The 21,118-nt window shown below is 39.9% G+C and overlaps 1 protein-coding gene across 2 annotated transcripts in view; it reads left to right on the forward strand.

Annotated features, from left to right (window-relative positions):
• pcxb (pyruvate carboxylase b) overlaps nt 1-16,113 on the forward strand; it is a 472,827-nt gene extending 456,714 nt beyond the window's left edge. For both annotated transcript variants that reach the window (XM_074699298.1, XM_074699299.1), the window contains exons 25-27: nt 12,458-12,598; nt 13,191-13,292; nt 15,209-16,113. In XM_074699298.1, coding sequence (XP_074555399.1) covers nt 12,458-12,598; nt 13,191-13,292; nt 15,209-15,358 — 393 coding nt within the window. In that variant the 3' untranslated portion in view covers nt 15,359-16,113. The remainder of the gene's footprint in view (nt 1-12,457; nt 12,599-13,190; nt 13,293-15,208) is intronic.
• The last annotated feature ends 5,005 nt before the right edge of the window (nt 16,114-21,118 follow it).

Below are 21,118 nucleotides of genomic sequence, written 5' to 3' on the forward strand. Positions count from 1 at the left end.
TTCACACCTGAGAACCAGCACGTCGTCCTCACCTCCTTCTCCTCACCTTATGGGAAGACATCAGGCCTTGCACCACTTAGCATTGACATGCTACAGGCTGCTAACAGCTGAGTTCACATGTAAACAATGCAGCCATGGTTACATGTAGGATCTCCAGACAAACACAGGAGAAAAAGTAGTAAAAATATCCCTGAAGCCACAAAAAGTTTGGTGTCCATGACCAACAAATGAACCGTACAAAGTAATGATCCACTCCAAATACAAAGATTACGAAAAAGAGATGAAACAACAAAGCAACTTCTTGGAAGGACTGAAAATAAATATTTATGTTGCACTTTGACAATGATTCAAACTCTTTTTAAAGGATATTTATATTTTATGAAATGGAATTTTGGAAAAAATGACATGCAGCTACATAAGCCACAGGTGACTCATTAAATCTTGTCTTTAATGTTGTGTTGAGTGGTTGATGACAAAGGATCTCTCCAGGAACACATTTTTGTATGAATGACATAAAAAATTATCACAACATTCAAGGGGAGAGGCTTAAGCTAACTTTAAGCTTTCATCATTTTATCAAGGTTCCATAGCAACACACTGCATCATTCTCCCCCTCTATTAGACTCCATTCTAATGCTGGTAAAGCCCTGACACACACCATTCACAAGACTTTATTCTTTTTCATGTCTGTCTTTTCACTTTTTCCTTTTGATTCTCTTATTATCAGTTACACACACACATTGAACTGACAGAGATTCAGAGCGGCCAAAGGCAGCCATGTTTAATTACTGCTTCATTTCACTGCAACAAAATGCTTTCAGGCAGCTCTTAATTGATTTTTTTTTAATCCAAGGGACATGGGGAGCCTTGCTGCTCTACTGTGGTACTATCAAAGAATCAGGAGCTGCATTGAATCAGCTGACTAAAAAGATGTGCCGACCCCCCACCCTTCCTCTCTTGTTAATCACCCCGGGGTGTGCATGCTTCAGTGCTATCGCTAGAAATCTGGCAAGAAACCCACAGTCCGACCTCCAACCACTCAGTAGACTAAATCCTTACAATATTTTCATTAAGACTCTTGGCAGCTTCTTTGTTTTTTGTATCTTTATCTCTTTTTTTCCAAATTTATCCAAATTCATACAAAACACTGAGTGGCTGGCTTAAATTTCCATACAAGATAAATGGATTTGTAACTAGCAAACACTCTGAAAGCTGCAGCTGTGGAGCAGGATTTATGGAGCGGTGCCTTTTATGCTAAATCAAATCTAAAAGCTCCTTTATTTGGAATGAGAAACCTTGAGTTTAACCTGTTTTAGCTTTCATTTACTCTGTTTATTCACCACAAGTGGAAAACTTGTCATTCAAACATTTCCCAGAAGCGCTGTGTTCTTTTTTTTTTTTTTTTTTTTTGTGTCTACCTAGAGTTCACCTCCCCCTGCTGCTGTTTCTTTAATCTCTGGTCCGTCACAGCTGTTGTATTTTTAGAACTTTCACACACTCTGTGCTCTGCATCATCCATCACCAAAAAAAAAACTTCTCCTCCCGTTGTCTTGACAATGGGTATTCCCACTAGATCAGGTCCGATTAGCAGCTCCACGTCAGACATGGAATGAAAACATGTCAAAAAAGTGACCTGTCACATGCATCGAATGGTGTCTGTCGGTTGTTTTCTCTCTTTGACTGAGCAGAATTACTCAAGGGAGGGAAAAAGCTTCTGTAACAGATCTCACTGTTGTCAGTTTCAATCAAAGTCATTCTCACTGGTCACATTTGTAAATAAACATTTGCCTTAAACTTTGTTCTTGTTAAGGAGATGCGTCATTGTGCAGGAACAGGGGGCAGAAAAATGTGTTAGCGGCTCTGTTTCTGTCCTGATGCATGTTTGTTTCTTATGTGCCATAAGCTCAGCTTTTTGACCATCTAGAAATAATTAATCGAATAAAAAAAAAATGCACTGATGTGATAGAATATTGGAAAAAGATGGTGATCATCATCACTCAAGGAAACTAAGTTGATCCAATCGCTGACATGTTAGGTCCTCAGTGACGGGAGCTTTGTAAATGTTTGACACATTCACACTCTTGTTTGAGAAATGTCAGACATGAGTTGACTCCAGGCCAAGTGAAAGGCAGCTGCTTCAATCTTTAACATCAAACCATAAGAAAACAGCTGATGTCAAATGCACAGACAGGAAGTGTGGGCGCTCTGTGAGTGGACAGAAACGGAAGCTTAGTGCTTCAAAGAAACACTCTTATGGTGCATGCTCATGCACGACAGCGTTTATGTTGCTGATTCGGTTGAAAAAAATGACAGTTGTGATTTTTAATGCAAAGCAGAGGCCTTAGGCGAGTGAATAGCACAGTGATTAGCATTTCAGAGTCAGAGTAGGCTTAGTGGTGGAGTTAGACTTCTTTCAGTTTGTATGCTGCTGGTTATGATAACTGGTCTCGTAGTCCACATGCCAAAGTGTCCTTGGGTAAAACATCAAACCCTGATTGTCTTCGGTGGCTGTGCAAGCAGTGTGTGGAAAGAAGACTATGCATCCAACTCTGAAAACATAAAGCTCATGTATTAACAGTTAAATTCCAAGCAGCTAAAACTGAAGCACAGTTCTTTTGTTCTCACAGTTTTCCAAGTTGCATCCTTTATTTACCAAAGAGTCAAGGCTTGAAATGCAACACCCTGATTGCTAATGAGTGTGACTTCTTTTGCACCTGAGCAAACTCAGTTGGAAGCACACTTCAGTCAGGTGTCAGAGTGTATAAGAGGCCCTGGAGTGTCTCACACAGACGTTTGGCAAGAAGATGGAGCAGAAACACCCCAGATGATGTTGGAGACCAGGTTTAGAGGTGTGATCAGAGTGGCAGCAGTGTGCACACACTCTCTGAAGAGAAAAGAAATAAAAGGCACATATGTTCCTCCCCGACACCACTGCTGAGCGATCAGTTGTATTGCAACCATCACTTTTTTGTCAGCTGAGCATTTTGTATTGGAGTATGAGTACACAATACATTTTAATGTCACTTTTTTATAGGTCCCGTATTCTGCTCCTTTTCTACAGTTTGATATTGATCATTGATGTCTTCATGAAATGGTAGTAACATGTTTTGGTCCCAAAAGCCAATAAATCAAGCACAGCAGCATTGTGTCCAGGCTCTCATAGCCCCTCTGTTCAGAACGCTCTGATTTAGTGGGCGTGACCTTCATATGTAAATGAGCCACCGCTGATACCGCCCCGCTCTTCTGCGTCACTGAGAGCGGCACCACAAGCTCCACGTGCACAATGTTTAGAAAACAGCGAAGCTTGTTTACTATAACATTACAGGCTAAAACAACATGCTAACCACAGCTAAAGTTAGCATCCTGAAGCTAACAGGGGGACAGAGGGGACACTGAGGAAAAGCTCTTACATCTGCTCCACAGCACACAGCATTTAAAATACTCACATTTCCAGGGTCTGAGGTTTGTTAGCGGATGGTTGGTAATGCGCCTGGATTCAGGACTAGTCTATTCGCTAGCCCTCTGTTGTACTGTCCAAAGTTGGAAAAGCAGTCAGCCGTGACGTGACTAGCACACACATGCACAGTTTTACTGAGTGTAGCTGGCACATTTCCTTGATAAATGAACTCTAGACACTTAGTCTTGTCTTCTTCCAAGATGGGAAGCTTGTGCAAGGAACTATGTGGCTGTTTACAGCCAAAAACAGAGCACTGATGGCTCTTCAACTTTGGCATTCTCCTACCCGCTACTGGAGAGAAATCTCTCCAGTAGCAAGGAGAGGAGTGGGAGGGGAGGGGGTTCGAAGGTATCTGCTCCGGTGGACCAATCAGGTCAGACTTGCTCCTGATTGGTCAAATAGGGAATCGCTGACGTCAGCAAAGCCCCAAAATCCAAACAGCTCGTTTTAGGTCAGGATTTTACATTCACAAGCACTACTAAATACAGGTTTTGTCATTAAATATCACATTTTGTGGGCTGGGAGGAAAGACAAATACCCGTACGTTTCACTTAAAGACTTAATAAAGTGATTTTTGCATATGGGACTTTAAAAAAAAAAGAAAGCATTATAATGTTTTCCCTTGTACTTAAACAGGTGAAACTGCTAAGTTTTATTTTATTATTATTATTATTATTATTATTATTATTATTATTATTATTATATTTTATTCATCTATTTTATTTATTTATTTATTTATCTAGAATTGGAGTCACAGTTTCTGGACTGTAATACTGATGAGGGCTTTACATAGAAGCCAGTGCCATCTGTGTATGAATGCAGTGTGAATGAGATGTGATGTGAAAGAGCTTTAAGGGTTTCACACAATCCATTTATATTTATTACCCCAGCATGCCAACCCAGCCTTTGGTTTGCAGCACAAAGTTTTGATTAAACTTTTATTGTTAGTTTGTAATAGTATGTGTCTGCAGCTCTCCTGTAAAAGCCACTGCATAAAAAAAGCAAACCTCTAAATAACATAAAGAAAAAACAACTGCTTACATGTTTTAACAAAAGATTAATGTGAGAGATTCAAACACAAAGAGCAGTTGTAAAATATTTCACCTAAAAGGTGAGCTCCTTTTTCTGCTTAATGATGTGTCTTCTAAAATAGATGATCTTTGGATGATAAGTGAGAAGAAAAAAGCCTTTGAGCTTTGCGAGTCTTTGTGGGAGTTTGTGATAAATCCACAGTGACAGCAGCAAATGCAGTAACTGTCCTTTACTGATGACCTTTGCAGCTCAACCACACTATTACCTGTATATTTTTAACAAAAGCTGTGTGTGAGCTCAGCGAATGTGCAAGGCACACAGCATGAATCCTGATCAAAACACATTCAAGCATCAAATCTTACGGAGCGCTGAGCCTGACCTCAAGCCCCGAGTTGCTGCTGCTGCTGTGGGAAGTCGACAAAGGTTTTCGCAGTAATCAGCTGGTATTGTTTAGCACTTCATTTTGAAGCGGGTTGGTAATCTGGTTTGAGAGTGCTATCAGCTGAAGAGTGAGAAGGGAGCCCAGAAGATTTCCCTTTGTGTTGTGAATGCAGTGGGAGGACTCGACCACTTTATTTTTTCCCCTTATGTTAGTTTTTGTCCTCATTATTCTGTCAAGATTCAGATTTGTGTCAACATTCCCGTTTTGAGCCTTTTTCAGACTAACTTGAGTCCTGTTAAGTTGGTCAGAGCACGCTTAGATCTGTGTCACTGAAGTTGTTTTGTTCAGGGCTGTAGCCAGTTCATTAAAAACCACATTACAAGCCCATTAAGAGCGCATTACTGAACACAAACACACACCTACACATGGGTGACAGCTCTGGCCAACGCTGTCATTCACCCACACATTCACGCTGCAGACCTATCTGGCTGAGGCTGATGACTCAAATTGGTATTAATCATGTTTGATGGAAATATAAGCACGGATTTTCACAAACATGGACCCAGTCATACACACTCTGTCATAGCAAATGTTCACCGGGACAAACACATGGAGCTCTGGTTACCGCGGTGATCTCATTACTCTCTTGCAGGCTACACAAGTCATTCACAAAGTTGTATCAAAGCCGTGATGTGAGGCAGACAGTTTGAGTCAGAGGTACTGTAGCAGCAGCAGGGGGAGTATTTAAAATTGGACAGAAAGGGTTTTGTGCTTTATGATAGTCCCTGTAAACATGCAGGCAGCCTGTGAGGGTCTTGTTGTGGAAAAGGCACAACATTGCACTATTCTGGTAACAGGAACCAGAACAGCAGTGAATGGGCGGTCATTTTTGTATGAAAAAAATTACTTTACTTTCAACATATTTTAGTCATGTGTGTGTCTGTGTTTAATAATACTGAGTTAATTCAATTCATCGCCTCATCTAGTGATAAACTGATAGCACAAGCAAGTGGAAGCAGCCCCCCACCCTTCATTTTCAAAACTCGTTTCTCTACTCTGACTTGATGTTTTTGTGGATAAATGTTTATCCAAGCAGCCTGCAGTCCCTTACTTCACTGAGAGTAGTTTGCCACAAACTCTGCTGTCAGATCTGTTGACTTGAGGGATGTACACACTCTCAGTGGAATATTCAAACACTGCCATGTTCAGTCAGCATCGTAAACAACTGCAGCTTAGTCCAGACCTCTGCCACAAACCAATTCCAAGCAGGCTTTCAGAAAGTAGTGTGCATGCATCTGAAGAGTATTCAACTGTAATGAATTTAAAACACCTTTATACTTGTGATGTTTCATATTCTCTGCAGTACATAAGGGAACAGAGGTGTTTTGAATCCGCTTTCCTGTTTGTTGTTGATGAGAAGTTTAAATTTAGACCAACCAGCAAGTCTAAAGGCAGAAAAACATTTGGACAAACCAACAAAAAAAAGCTAAATCAATTTCGTGTGGTTGAATGTGGTGTAAGCAACGTGAAATTGGTTGGCTAGGTATGGCTAGCATTACCAGAGCTAACACCCCCAGTTACACTTGCGCTGGTTGAGTGCCAGCTCAACCTGGCACAGCTTCATACAACTGTATCTCAGTCTTCTGATTTAACATACTGACATGCCAGATGTGATCTGTGATTATTCACTTTCAGATAGCGTTAATCACAATTCATTCTCCCTTTCCGGACGAAAATGTATCCGTTTGCTCACATAGCTCTGCGCGTGGCATTGTTGCTAACCACCAAAAAAAAAGGGAAAAAGAAAGAAAAAAGGAAAAAAATGGGGAAAAAAAGAAAAAAAAAACAATACGTCCACCAAAAAAGGGGAAAAAGAAAGAAAAAAGAAGAAGAAAAAAACAATACGTCCACCAGGGGGCAGCCAGGAGTCTAAAGATTATGACAACAACAAACTTAAAAACAAACTTTGCAACTGTTGAAGAGGTTTGCTTATGTGTCGCTTGCATAAAAGACAAAAACGGAGGCAGAGTCGTATGAGGCAGTTAGGTACAATGCGAAAGTTCTGCCTTTTGGTATTTCCCTTTTGCATCTTGCTAAAGCTTCGTATTGGGGAAGAACTGCTACACTGCCCGTACGGTTTAGTGTTCCAGTTGTACTGTTACATTTCGTCCCTATCCTTGAGCTTTGTGGTAACTTGCAGAAATACAAACGAAATGAACACAGAGCAGGGACAGAGACCTCCGTCCGTATCCGGATCCGTATATAGCGTCAGGCATGAATTAGCCTTTATGGCACCAGTAGTAGGATTCCTCAGGAGATATGTCAGAGACTTGTTACAAGCTACAACAAACAACTGCATGCTGTTATCCAGCAAAGAGGATGCACTAGGGACTATTAGCATCAGGGGGGCTAATGAGTTTGATCCTGTTAGTGGTTTGTTTGTTTTGTTGTGTTTTTTTGTTTAGTTTTGTTTCTGTGTGCAAAGTTAAACAATGTAATCATCAGGATAAATCCATGATGTTTGGAAAAGCTGTGATAAAAAATTAATCAATCCCTCCACCGGCACTTAGGATTTTTTTATTTTTTTTAAAGAACACATAACATTTTATATAACGGTGATATTACCATTATATAATAGTTTGACCTTAACTGTATGTTGTGCTGTATAGGTTGGAACAAAGATGTGATAATATGAAACGGGGAAAAGGCTTTGCTCTCCTTCTGTAGCAGTTTTTAAAGCTGTATTTTCTTTTAATCTTGATGTCCTTACATCCTCATACAAACTTCTTTAGCTGAATAACTGCTGTAATGCTTTAGAACCAGGAGCTTAATGAGCCCTCATTCTTAACCTGGAAGTAGATCAAATGTAAGCGATAAACTGAAGAGAACCAAAAGGAAGATGAGAGGATTGGTGCTTTAGGTAACAGAAGGTTCCAGTAAGAGCTAAATTTATGAACCTGTCAGAACAAATGAGCAGCACCATGCTGTGATATTTAAGATATGAAAACTGAAGTTGTCTTTGTAGCGCTTAATAAAACTTGCATGCTTACACGAGATGACAAAGAGACTAACGCTGTATTTTTTATGGGAACAGTTGTGAGTAGATGTATTGAAGCCACATGGTTGCAAAAAGGAGATACTGTTGTGTTTGTATTTTTTCAAAGAGCTGCAGGAAGTTGATAAAACAGCACAAGCTGAAGAGAGGTTCAGTGTAAAGCTGGGGGGAGGAGAAGGAGCTGTGAGATACAAATTGAGTACCACAGAGAAAAAAAAGGATGCAAAGAAAGGTTTTGTTACCAGAGAGAGGGAAAAAGACGAAGAGCCGGAGCACCCCCAGATAGACAGAGAGTGAAATTGAGATCAATACATACCTGCTGCAGCGTGTATTTTCGTCTTTGTTCTGAGACTAAGTTTAGAATATCAATGGAGACACAGCAGCCGAGGTGGTGATGTTAGAAACAAAAAGGATGAGTGTGAAGGGTTGGGGAAAAGAGGTGGAGAGACTTGACAGAGGAAAAACGGAGAAGCAAAGAAGCAGATGAGTGAAATTAACAACTGTGTAGGAGACAAAGGGGGGTCAGGAATAGGTGACAAAATAACAACTCGAAATGGAAGAGTGTGGCACATGGGAGGACTTGACAGAGAGATCGAAAACCTGACACAGGAAGTTGGACAAATGGAAAGATGGCAAAAACTAGTTTCCGAACAGCGAGATGAGAGATTGCAGAAGAGGCGCGAGACAAATGGAGAAGTACAGTGGCTAGTGTCAGGGGAGAGGGTAGCTAGACCGAGCACAGAAATGACCAGAATTGAGATGAGACAGCAACGTCTGCCTGGTGGTGGTGCACAGAGAGAGAAATGTCTTTGTCTCCAAACAACACTTTTACAGGTGTCAGGTAAAGTCAAACTGTTTACAGCCCTGCTAAAGGCTGGAAATGTTTTTATATCATCTAGTCTGCCATCTTATCACTTTTTTCGCCAGGTCTGTCTCCGTCTTTATCTCTCAGGTTGTCATTCTGTCTTTAGCACTTCTCTCTTTGGTGTCAGAGTTGATGTGTCTGCTGGAAAGCTTGTACAGTCAGTGTTTATCCAAACTCTCTACACAGACTCCCGTTTAACCTCTGTTTTCATCGTTTCCCTTTAAAACATTTTCAGTCAATAACTCGTCCAAATCGAGTTCAAACAACCACTTAGGCGACCCAAACCGAACCCCAGCCGTGTCTTGAAAAATTTGAAGCTGTTGTTTGTTAAAATCTGTCGATTGCTCTCACCTCTAAGCTGCTTGGTGTGGTTCGAAACACTCTGGTGTATGTGTTAGTCTGTGAAGCTGGGTTTGTGTGGAAGCTGTCACAGGAAGTTTGGTGCAGACTAGACCTGATGAGACGTCTATGGTTTCTGTTTGTTAATGGTTTTTAGATAAAAACAGACAATTCAAAGACTCAATTAAAAGTAGAAGCATGCCTCTGTACCAGTGTTTTAATATTAATACTCATTAAGTATTTCATTATCAGTATTAAATGTGGTCCTTTGATTATATGCCCTTCAAGCTTTCCGTTATCAATGTTTTAGTGTTGGTACTTGTGGTATTTTTGTCTTTGTTAGATTGTGTGCTGTTCAATGTTTGTATGTTATCTTGTTGAATATAAAAGAGAAAGAAAACATGGGGAGTGTATGAAGGTATTTTGGGCGCAAAATGTTTGAGCACCTGTAACATTAAATTTGTATGTGTATCAGTAAATCTGGTTTCCCACACTCTTTGAGTTGTGTACTTGTAAAATAATTTCTAGTATGTGTCATTTTTTTTTTCTTCCCACAAATAAAACAAAAAAATACACATTTACAAAATCGTAATTCCAGGTGCACACATCTCATTTACAGGTGCACAAACCCTTTTCTACAAGTCACATATTTCAACACTGGCACGCTCATATTTTCCTCCTTTTGTTGCAGCGCACTAGGTGCACAACATACTTGTGCCCCCTTCCACAAAGGGCTACTGTCCAGTCCTACCTTAGCAACTGTACCTTAGCAACATGCCGAAACGGTAATGTGGTGAATGTAGTTCTCAAAAAGCATATTAAAGACCCTTCTGTCTGCTTCTCTCTGATATTGCTGTATAATATGTCCAGAAATTTGCACATATCTCCTGAGAAGTATCACTCAAAGATACTGCTAAATACTCCATATTTCATTCTAAGAGGGAAAGCTTGCCAGGCGTAGCCACAGTAACCAAGGTGGGCGGGGCTTAGCTTTAGTCAATTGGCTGTGGGACGAAAACAACAGACCTCGGATTGAATAAAAACCTCTGATTGGCTCTGCGGTTTCTCGGTTTCTCTCTGACTGGCCAAAAAGTCTGTCAATCTCAGAGCAGGACGGATTGTTTTGTAGTTTTGCACCAAATATCTCAGCGGAACCGGAAGTACAATTTCTGATTTGCACTTGTAGAAAACAGAGACTGGTGACTGGTGGGGAGGATTCGAGTGGTTGTAATTCGCAATTTGTGTTTGTGTTTTTGAGGACACAGCTATTTTCGTGATTAATTATTTCACATACTTATTGCACAAGTTCACATTCAGATTTGCACATATTCAAATTCTCACTGCAACTTCACTTCATAAGATACAAAATGTGAGCTTGTCAGTGTTGAAATGTGACTTGTAGAAAATGATTTGTGCACCTCTAAATATGATTTGTGCACCTGGAATTACAATTTTGCGAATGTGTATTTTTTGTTGTATTTGTGGGAAGAAAAAAAATCAACAAATACATGAAATTATTTTACAAGTTTCCAACTCATAGAGTGTGGGAAATCAGATTTACTGATTCACATACAAATTCAATGTACACAACTACAAATTCAATGTTACATGTGCTCAAACATTTTGTACCTGAAATACCTTCATAGGAGTAGGATGACCTGCAGTAAAGGGTCAGGGTAGGACCAGCAACCCCTGCTTCGAGGGCCAAGGAAGACACTTGTACTGCTGGGCAAAAATGGTGCCCCCTTCAGGCTTTTTATATTGTGGGCAATTTGTCTTGTTAGAGCAGATAATGTTCAAATTTAGTCAGTTAAATAAAGGTCAGCTGTTTTGTGATGGTTTTGTATCTATGTCATGTCTCTTATTTTCAAAAAAAAAAAAAATCGGATCAGTTTGTTTTTAATAATGTGCAATATTTTATTTATTTATTGACTTATCTATTTAATTTTTTTATGCAAACTAAAACCCACAGATCTAGTCTCATGTTCTCACTTACAGTATTTTTATTACCCCTGAACAAACTCATTGCTCAGTCTTCTGTTAATGATATGGGCTCATGTGCACATCCAGCCATTAGGGATGAAAATGGACCGTTTGTACTAATGATGAAAAAAATCATTTAGCATTATGAATGAGCCAGGTTAACGCCCCAACAGAGCATTACATTTAATGGCAGTTGACCCTATCATTACAGGGGCACCTGTTTGGCTGTTTAAAGGCAGACACATGTGACGAGAGTAGATAGTAGAGTATCGATCGAGTCATTCGGTAAAGTGCGACGAAGTGGAGGGATACAGCAAATTTAGATTTAAGAGAAGCTACATTTTCAGTGACCAGATGAGATAATGGAGGCAAGGCTCACTACGGTCAGTTTTGCAAGTTTGTTTTTCGCTTTTATGCGTCTGGGTCCTTCCAAGATGTGAGAGGTAAAATGTTGGAGTTCATCAAACGATTGCTTCTAGAGACAATGTCCATTTCTTCCACTGAAAAGTTTCTTCTTGATCTCAGTCACACCATCACTGCTCACTGTGTTTATTGCTGTTTATGTGTAGTATGCATACACAATTTGAAAATGTAGGATAGGGGTTTTCCAGGAGGTTCCCTGGAGGCAGACGCTTGTGCCTTCATGATGCACTGAGTTAACTGGCCACTTCCGTAACATCGCATTAAGACTAATGGTCCCATTTGTGTAATGACTGGATGTGCTGGTTATGTACAGCTTGCTTGAATGTATGTCTTTCCTTTGTGTGTTATCTGTACAGTAACATGTGAAACCATGTCACCTCTAATGTTGTTTTCTGATCTGGTCAGAAGAGATCTTCTGTGAATGGGCCCATAAAGGAGCTCCACCTTCCCCGTATAGAGCATTAAAGTCCCATACGATAAACTTGATTTACAGTTAAACACAAACCCGCAGACAGTCGCTGAGTTAATACAGCGCAATAAAAGGACACAAGATGCTGCATTATTTGATTTATTTAATAAGCAGCTGAATTGCAGTGAGGCCAAATGAGCATGTTCCTCTGCTCTCCACCAAATGCATGCAGGGAAGTGTTCCAGCTGAGCCTGAGGGCAGAAAAAATTAGAAGGGGAAGGAAACATTGTGTTTGTCTCACTCCAATACCTTTCCGTTTTTAATTTCACTCAGCTCTGCAGTCTCTTTTTATTGCTTTAGCTGGACTTGTGAGCTAGGCACCCATGTATTAATTTCAATTTTCTAACTAAATCTAATTCCTGTCTCTACCTCCTTCACACTCTCATTCCTCTTCCAATTTCTCTCTCCTGCCCTCCTCACTTGCTCTGTTCCTCTCTTTTATTTCATGTCAGGTGGAGCTGGAGAGAGGGAAGACGCTGCACATCAAGGCGCTGGCCCTGGGTGACCTGAACAAGGCCGGCCAGAGAGAGGTCTTCTTTGAGCTCAATGGACAGCTGAGATCTGTGCTGGTTAAAGACACAGTGGCTATGAAGGTAAAAAGAAGGCGGTTGACTTCCTTTGTGTTGCACATTTTATATAATGTAGCAGAAAAGGCAGGTCAACAATATGTCTATAATATATTAAAGATTTTAATTCACGGCAGAACAATACAGAAAGATAAATGTTTCCGTGAAACTCTGAGGTAAAAAGATTCTGAGGTTTGATATAGTAGATTTAGATTCAGCACGACAGAGACTGTGGAGCTGCTGTTTATGGTATTTGTGGGGTATAAGCTAAGGCTGTCTCTCTGCTTTGTCTAAATCTGACTTAAAGAAAAATCATGAGCTTCAGTCTCAGAGGATCAAAAAGATATTTCAGGTAAATACTGTGCATCTGCCAGGAAATAGTGGATGGACTATGAAAGAAGACAGAAAGAAACTAGTTTTGTACATAAGTAAAAGAACTTTAGTGACATTACACTTTGTAACAAATGGTTGTGAGATGATCCCAGCTATGACGAATGATACACACGGATGGATCGTTGGTGAGGTGAGAGGAGACCTGGAGGCAGGTGTGTGGATGCATGACTTGGATGGATGAGTGGCAGCACAGATTAAAGTGAATCTGTTTGTCCCACCCCTCCAGGAAATGAAGTTCCATCCCAAGGCTCAGAAGTCCATCAAGGGACAGGTGGGAGCACCCATGCCTGGAAAAGTCCTGGAAGTCAAAGTGGAAGTGGGATCTAAGGTGAGTCTTTTGATATCCTGCTTTTTTTTTTGACTCTAGATTTTAGAATTTGTCAGATTGGTTTGTATATTTTAAAGGTCCTGTTCACTTTTTTTTTTTAACAGATTGAACTTAAATGTCCTACCCTTAATACTCACATACTGCTTGTGAATTTTCATTTGGAGTGAATGAACATAAAACATTAAACTGCATTACTGATATTGTATTACAAAACGGATGAGCCTGCCTGATATTTGCTGTGGTTTAAGGTCCCATATTCTGCTCCTTTCCTGCAGTTTAACATGGATCATTGATGTCTTCATGAAATGGTAGTAACATGTTTTGGTCCAAAAAGCCAATAAATCAAGCACAGCAGCATTGTTTCCAGGCTCTCATAGCCCCTCTGTTCAGAACGCTCTGATTTAGTGGGCGTGGCCTTCATATGTAAATGAGCCACCGCTGATAACGCCCCGCTTTTCAGCGTCACTGAGAGCGGCGCCACAAGCTCCAAGTGCACAATGTTTAGAAAACAGCGAAGCTTGTTTACTATAACATTACAGGCTAAAACAACAGGCTAACTGCAGCTAAAGTTAGCATCCTGAAGCTAACACAGAGACAGGGGGGACACTGAGGAAAAGCTCTTGCATCTGCTCCACAGCACACAGCATTTAAAATACTCACATTTCCAGGGTCCGAGGTTTGTTGGTTGGTAATGCGCCTGGATTCAGGACCAGTCTATTTGCTAGCCCTCTGTTGTACTGTCCAAAGCTGGAAAAGCAGTTGGCCGTGGAGTGACTAGCACACACATGCACAGTTTTACTGAGTGTAGCTGGCACATTTTCTTTATAAATGAACTCTAGACACTTAGTCTTGTCTTCTTCCGAGATGGGAAGCTTGTGCATGCCGAAATCCAAACAGCTCGTTTTGGTCAGGATTTTAAATCCACAAGCACTACTAAGTACAGGTTTTGTAATTAAATATCACATTTTGTGGGCTGGGAGGAAAGCCAAAGACCCACAAATTTCACTAAAAGACTTAATAAAGTGAATTTTGCACAATATGGGACCTTTAAGAGATATGAATTGAAACCCGGCGCTTTAAGTGTTGAGTTGTATTCAGATTTCCAGCGTTAGCTCCATTATGTGTTATGAAACACCTTGCATCAAATTAATTTTACAAAATAAAACAACAATGATATTTAACAAGGCAGACTTGGACATTTGATGATACAGTAAGTTTTCTTTTTAAATGATGCTGTCTGCACTAGTTTTCTGAATACATGGAAAAACTGTTTGTGTGTTACCAATGGAGACAGTTTTATTAAGTCGGACCAACAGTTTGTTTTTACAGTGCAGTGTAGTTAAAGTCCAATACTTTGAGCATTGAAGTTGAACCTACTTAAATCTTTTATTTTTTAATGATGACTTAGATCATTTAAGTGAAATTGCTCGCCTCAATTTCCAAACAGTACAGTTCTTGGCAAAAACCTCGGTTTCATTTTGATTGAATTAAAAGTTATGAACAGCCTTCTCTTAGTTTTCAATTAAACTCTACTGAGAAAGTTTGCCTACACTTCTGTGTTAACAGTGCAGATGAAAGGACAGTTAAATGTAAAACACTCAATTATCGTAACCATGAGTGAGGAGTGTTTAAAGTAACACTGCGAGGTGTTAAATTCTATCAACACTGCAAAGTAACTCCCACAGTAGCATAGAGTTCGATGCTACAGAAGAACACCACCTATTTAACACTTTACTCTGAAGAGGCTTGACACTGGAATTTCTGTGAGTTAACACCTTGTAATAGTTGGTGCAAGAAAATGAGTCTTATTGCATGCTTCCTGTTGATTTATGTTGTTAACCTTTGACTGTTCAGTGATCTATGCAGTCGGCTTGTGTTTTAAATGCTCCATGAACTGTGCTCCATGATCATGACAGGTGGAGAAGGGTCAGCCCCTGTGTGTCCTCTCAGCCATGAAGATGGAGACGGTGGTCAACTCTCCTTTGTCTGGAACCGTTAAGGCAGTCCATGTGGCGACTGACGCCTCCCTGGAGGGAGACGACCTGATCCTGGAAATCGAGGAGTAGAGCCAGAGGGGGCAGAGGGAGGGCGGGTAATGAGGAGTAGTAGTGACAATCTGATTCTGGACACGTTGCGGTGGAGGAACAGGGGGGTTGAAAATCAGGAATCTCTTTCTTAAAGGTGAATCTCAGCTGTGGCAGTGCTGTGTGGAAATTTTGCTCTGGTTTGTACTCAGTGTTTGATTACACTGAGGACACAAAATGAAGAGCAGATGATATCAAAATCCAGAGTAAATGATTAATCTGATAGGAATTATAGAAGTGTTCGACTAATGAAGCTCCATTTAACCATCTTGTGAACATTATAAACTGTAGGTGTGACAATGAGGTTAAAGCTGGTTCATTCAGTGCGTCTTTAAATGTCCTGAAGATAGTTAGAAAAACATTATTTCTGATCTGTGGTTCATTCCATTTTCAGCCACTTAGTCTTAATGTGATGTACTAGAAAATGAGCTAATCCTGTACAACACTAACAGGGCTCTAACATTTACTCGCAATATAACGCCACAATTTCTATTTCTATGCTGTTGATGTTGCCTAATATATTCAAATGAGTAGTTGAAACTTTATATTGTCTTTGTAAACATGGAGGTTAGACAGGAGAATTCATTTACAGGTGTTTCACTGAATGTGTTGGGTTCTTTCTTGCAGAAACTTCTTTTCATTTCTTTGCCTGCCTTAGCAATACATGATCAGTCTGACAGAAGTCACAGAGGGCTCTCAGAAGGCGTCACTGGTTTGACTAGGGATCACTTTTTTTTTCTTTAAATCACAGTGATCAGATCAGGATGGAAAAAATAAATTCACAACATACCCACCCGGATTATATTTGTTTTATTAAGATATTTCCACAAAAAGATGAAGCACAACAAAGCAAGTAGCACCATTTTGGGTTGATTGGGACGCCTGCCAGAAATGTCCGGGTTGCACCAAAATGAAAATGTTTTCTCTTACTGTATCAGTAACAAGAGATGGTTTATTTTTTGAAAGGTCTGTTCTGGTGTTCAAATGTTTTTCATTCACACCTGCCTTTATAATCCCAAAGCTTACGCTCCCTGAAGAGAAATTGTTGAAATGAAGCTGTAGGCCATGTTGGAAACGCCCAGAGAAGGGGATTAAAGATGTGTTTTTAAAGAGTATCTCTGTTACACTTAGTTTAAATGCAGCTCTCTTAATCCAAAGCTTGCTGTAGGGCGGCCCACTTTTATCTGATGTACCAGTTGCAAATTATAAAATGCTTTTTTAATGTCACCTTTCAAAGTGCGGTGTTGGAAAGTTGTCAGGAGAGCAGCGCTAGTCTGTCTTTTCAGCACCAGGCACAGATCTGGGTGCTTGGTCCTCTGTCTGCACGGGGATTTTAGTGCTAGGTGTAAATGGGATTACATGGTGGTGTAATGGGGGCATGTGGTGTTATTTTCTGAGGCTCAGCTGATTAATTTATGAATTAATTCTCTGTCAAATGATGTGAAATTAGCCGGACTAATAAGAGACTCTGGAGACTCCCGGTAGCAGCACTCGGCTTTATATTTCAAATGTGTGTGCGTGATTTTGCATAAATGAGCCTAAACGACTGGGAGTGTGTGTGTGCAAGCAAATTCTGAGACAGTTAGCCAGGCGCTATAATGTTGCACCTCTAAAGCCCAAAAAAAAAAAGTAAAAAAAATTGAATTATTCATACACACATGCAGCCATGCAAACTGTTCATGCAAACACTCCCAGCCTTCGAGTGCAGCATGGATCAAAACCAACCACACACGCCACGCATGTCTCCATGCTAACACTGTCTAAAAAAATCTGAAACAGCCAGGCAATGTGGCTAAATACTGAAAAAGCTTCAAGATCTGCTTTTGTTTTAACTCAGCTGAGCTTTACTGTCAGCAGCTGCCTTACTGAATGTTCAACACCCTGACCAGTGAAAGTAGACAGCAGAGCAAAGTCTGATGGGAAGGTGTCACAGTCTGCTGGTACGACAGTAAAGCATGCAAAGGGACATTGATCCAAAACTGACTTTACACTAGTTTACAACATGTTTGAAGCATCAGCTTACACTTGACCAAATTCCTTCCTGCAGTTTTTGTCTCATGACCTTTTGAGCTCTGCACTGATGTAAGAATTCTTCCATGTAAATCTCAAACCCCCTCTCCTGGATTATCTTCTTCCCCTGCTCCATCTATCCATCCATCCATCCAACCACCTTTTTTTTTTATTATTATGTTTTCCTCTCCAGTCCCCTCTCCTTTCTCCTAAAGGTGCAAATTTGCACATGATGGCATCAAACCATGCATATTATAAAGTGATGCAGTATTTCTCCATGTCTTCGCCAGCGGTGATTCTAACAGCAGTGCTTTGGAAAAATGTATAACTGTTCAGTGTCTGTGGAAAAATAAATTGGATAAAAAAACAGCTGAAAAATGTTATTTGTCCCAGAAAGGGGGATGTATTACTTTGACCTTATTCTGCAGCTCATGCTATCAAACAATAGACTGGTTTTTTTTTTCGGAGTATGAAAATAGTCGCTGACATTTTCTGTTTTCTTCCTCTTGCATATCATTGACTGAGCCTGTCATGCCACTCTTTCTTTGTCTTATTTCACCACCAGAATTGAGGGATTTACATTGCAAAGTCTGGCTGACTTTTCTTCTGTCTAGATAACTCTTTGTTAAGTCTACATTTACATGTCAACTCTGCTAATCTACTGAAATAGTTTACATTTACTCAAGGCTCTAATCATGCTTTAGTGCTAGGATCAACTGTGAGCTGGAGCGCACAAAAAGGGAAGCAAATAGTATCAAGCAATGCGATTAATTGTTCCTGCTCTGTCTGTGCTTATAAATAAAGTTGACTAACTGAATCTGTCATGTGTTGGTGTGGGTGCATATTTTACACCAGACCCCTGACACCGCAGGGTGAAGGAGCAATATAAAATCAATAAAGGCCAGACTTTTGTTAAACGATCTTAAGAACTGTTCCTGTTATCTGATGCTTTCATTATCCTCTCTGAAGAGGACTCACTATGAAGACTGATCAGTTGGACGCTGGCTGCGGTGTGATAAATATGTATAACATCTGTGGAGCTTGAGTGCTGTGTTTTATTATAAACTATCAAATCAGCTCCCTCAAAATAAACTGTGGTTTGAGTAATAAAAGCTGAAGTGGAAGACTTGAATGAGTCAAGACTTTCCCTGATCAATAACTCTACATTATGTATAACCATGGATTGTTAAAGCTACACAATCTTTGTGTTATTTTTCATAAGCACGGTTATTTAGTCGTCTCTAAAGCAAAATGCGCTTCTTCTTCTTCTTGGTGTTTAACGGCGGTTGGCCACTTTTAAACAGGCTGCCACCTTCTGGCCCGGGTGTGGGCCAGGCTCCAATAACCCTACCTGTCAATTCCTTGACCTCAGTAAATAAATTAAAAAAAAAATATATATATATATATATATATATATATATATATATATATATATATATATATATATATATATATATATATATATATATATATATATACATACATATATATATATATATATATACATACATATATATATATATATATATATATATATATATATATATATATAGCTGTAGCTGTAGCTGCTTATTGGTGAAAAGAGAGAAGATCTTTAAACACAACGCTCGTTGTTTTTAAGAAAAGTAAACTTGCTGGGGATCGATAAAGCCTCCAGAACAAGTGTAGAACTCAGAAGATGCTCCTGTGGAGGGTTATACTTCAAGATCACTGACTGGCTCATTTCACTGTCGATCAAAAAGGGATTCAGCCTCAGACAGATCATCCAATCATCATGCAGAAGCTCAGCGTCCAGGCCAGCCTACTGCCTCATAGACCCCCAGAGACGCTGAGAGTCCAATGGGCGGGACAAAGCCCAGCGCTTATCCAATGACCGTCCAGTTTCCACAATGGAACAACCCACTCTACGCTGCCCCGCTGAAGTCAGAAGACGCTCAGCGTCCGACTGTGTTAAAGCGTTGAGACACTGCGAGGATGAATAAGAAGGAGGTTGAGCCAGTTACCTGTGATAGGAGCGGATTCTGAACAAAAGACGAAGGAATTCTAGCTCATATTTTGTCAATGAAATGTTCACACAGCAGAACATATCAACACTTTTTTGGGGGACATTTTAGGGGAAGCTGAGCTTCCCTAGCAGTCTTAGAGAAATCGCCACTGATAATACATATATATATATATATATATATATATATATATATATATATATATATATATATATATATATATATATATATATATATATATATATATATATATATATGTGTGTATGTATACATTTTCAAAATAAATAGATGAATAAACAACTAAATAACCAAAATAATCTAAATAGATAAACAACTAAATAATAATAATAATTAAATGAAACAAACAGTGAAATTTCTTATAATCTGCCATATATCCCAATGCTCTTTAGGAACTCCACCACTATCTTTATTGTAGCTCCACCATCTTCACCAAGTATATCCTTCAGTTCAAATCCTAGAATCCCCACACTTCTCATCTTGTCCTTTAACTTTCTCCTATGTTCTTCATACTCCCTGTACCAAAAGCAGCATATTGTCTGTCTTTAGATGCAAAGAAGGATTCTCTCTGTTTGGAGCTTTCCCAAACAACTAATCCCCGTGTGGCTGGATGTGGATCTACCCTGACACCACGCTGTCTGCAAACCAGCTCTAAAGATCTGATTAAGTACTGATTAACCACACTGAATCAATCAAGCCCGTCACGCTGCTGGCGTTATCGATCAGCAGCCGCTTCCACCGCGGGCTGCATGATGGGCTGGTTGGATTGATCACGCAGACAGCAGGCAGGTGTTGACATTTTCTGGCTCATATGGATTGAGTGAAGTAGCACTAACCTATGCGTTTTTCAGCTTGTCTCCACTTTGGAAACTGGGTTGACTGAGTGTGTTTGGGAAAGGGAGATGTTGCTATGGAGGAGATGAAAGAAAAGCTTGATACCTAATTGTCATCAGATGAAATCACAGGGGCAAACGTGGAGCACGGAGGATGTTCTGACCCACTTGTTGGCTGACTTGAGTGACAGGTTTGATTAATAACAACATAATCAAATTTGCATATGTGAATAGAGAAGTGGAAGATAACAACGTGCCTGCTATGACCTTGATTAGTTTGTTTCTTTAATTGTAAAGAAATCTATCTCACTGAATTTACTTGAGAGTGAATTTTATTCAAGTAAAACCTGAATTTAAAATAACTTTCTCAAGGAGGCTTTCAAGGGCATTTCCACAAATCACTCCCTCCTGTTTTCTCGACTGCAGAATCCTTGAATGTTAAACTTTCAATGAAGACAGCAAATGTCACAGAGCACCTTGTCGCGACAAAGCTGAAACTTTCCAAGAGCTGAACCAGAAAATGTTCAAGATAAATCTTTACACACCCGTCACATTAATTCTTTTCATACAAAAATAACTGATTCTTTTTTGTCTTTGCGCACAGAACACCAGTCAAGTGAAGTATTACCTTCAAGCACACGTCTCTTAAAGGCTTCCTGTGGCTTTCACATGCTGTCACGCTGTGTGCAGGATGCAGGCCATCAATGATTGGTGTGCATTTAACACGCGGTTACAACAACAAAAGAGTCCAAATTTAGTCTTAATGAGGCCCCTGGTGGCGTCATGTGGTCAAATAATTTGTCTCTCAGATGAAAATGTATGCAGCAATAATGATCCTTTTAAAAGAAGGCCTGATCTACAAAAACAGAATATTCTGT

Source organism: Halichoeres trimaculatus, unplaced genomic scaffold (genome assembly GCF_033239565.1).
Source record: "Halichoeres trimaculatus isolate MK-OKI-2021-1 unplaced genomic scaffold, fHalTri1.1 fHalTri1_scaffold_22, whole genome shotgun sequence".
Classification (NCBI taxonomy): domain Eukaryota; kingdom Metazoa; phylum Chordata; class Actinopteri; order Labriformes; family Labridae; genus Halichoeres; species Halichoeres trimaculatus.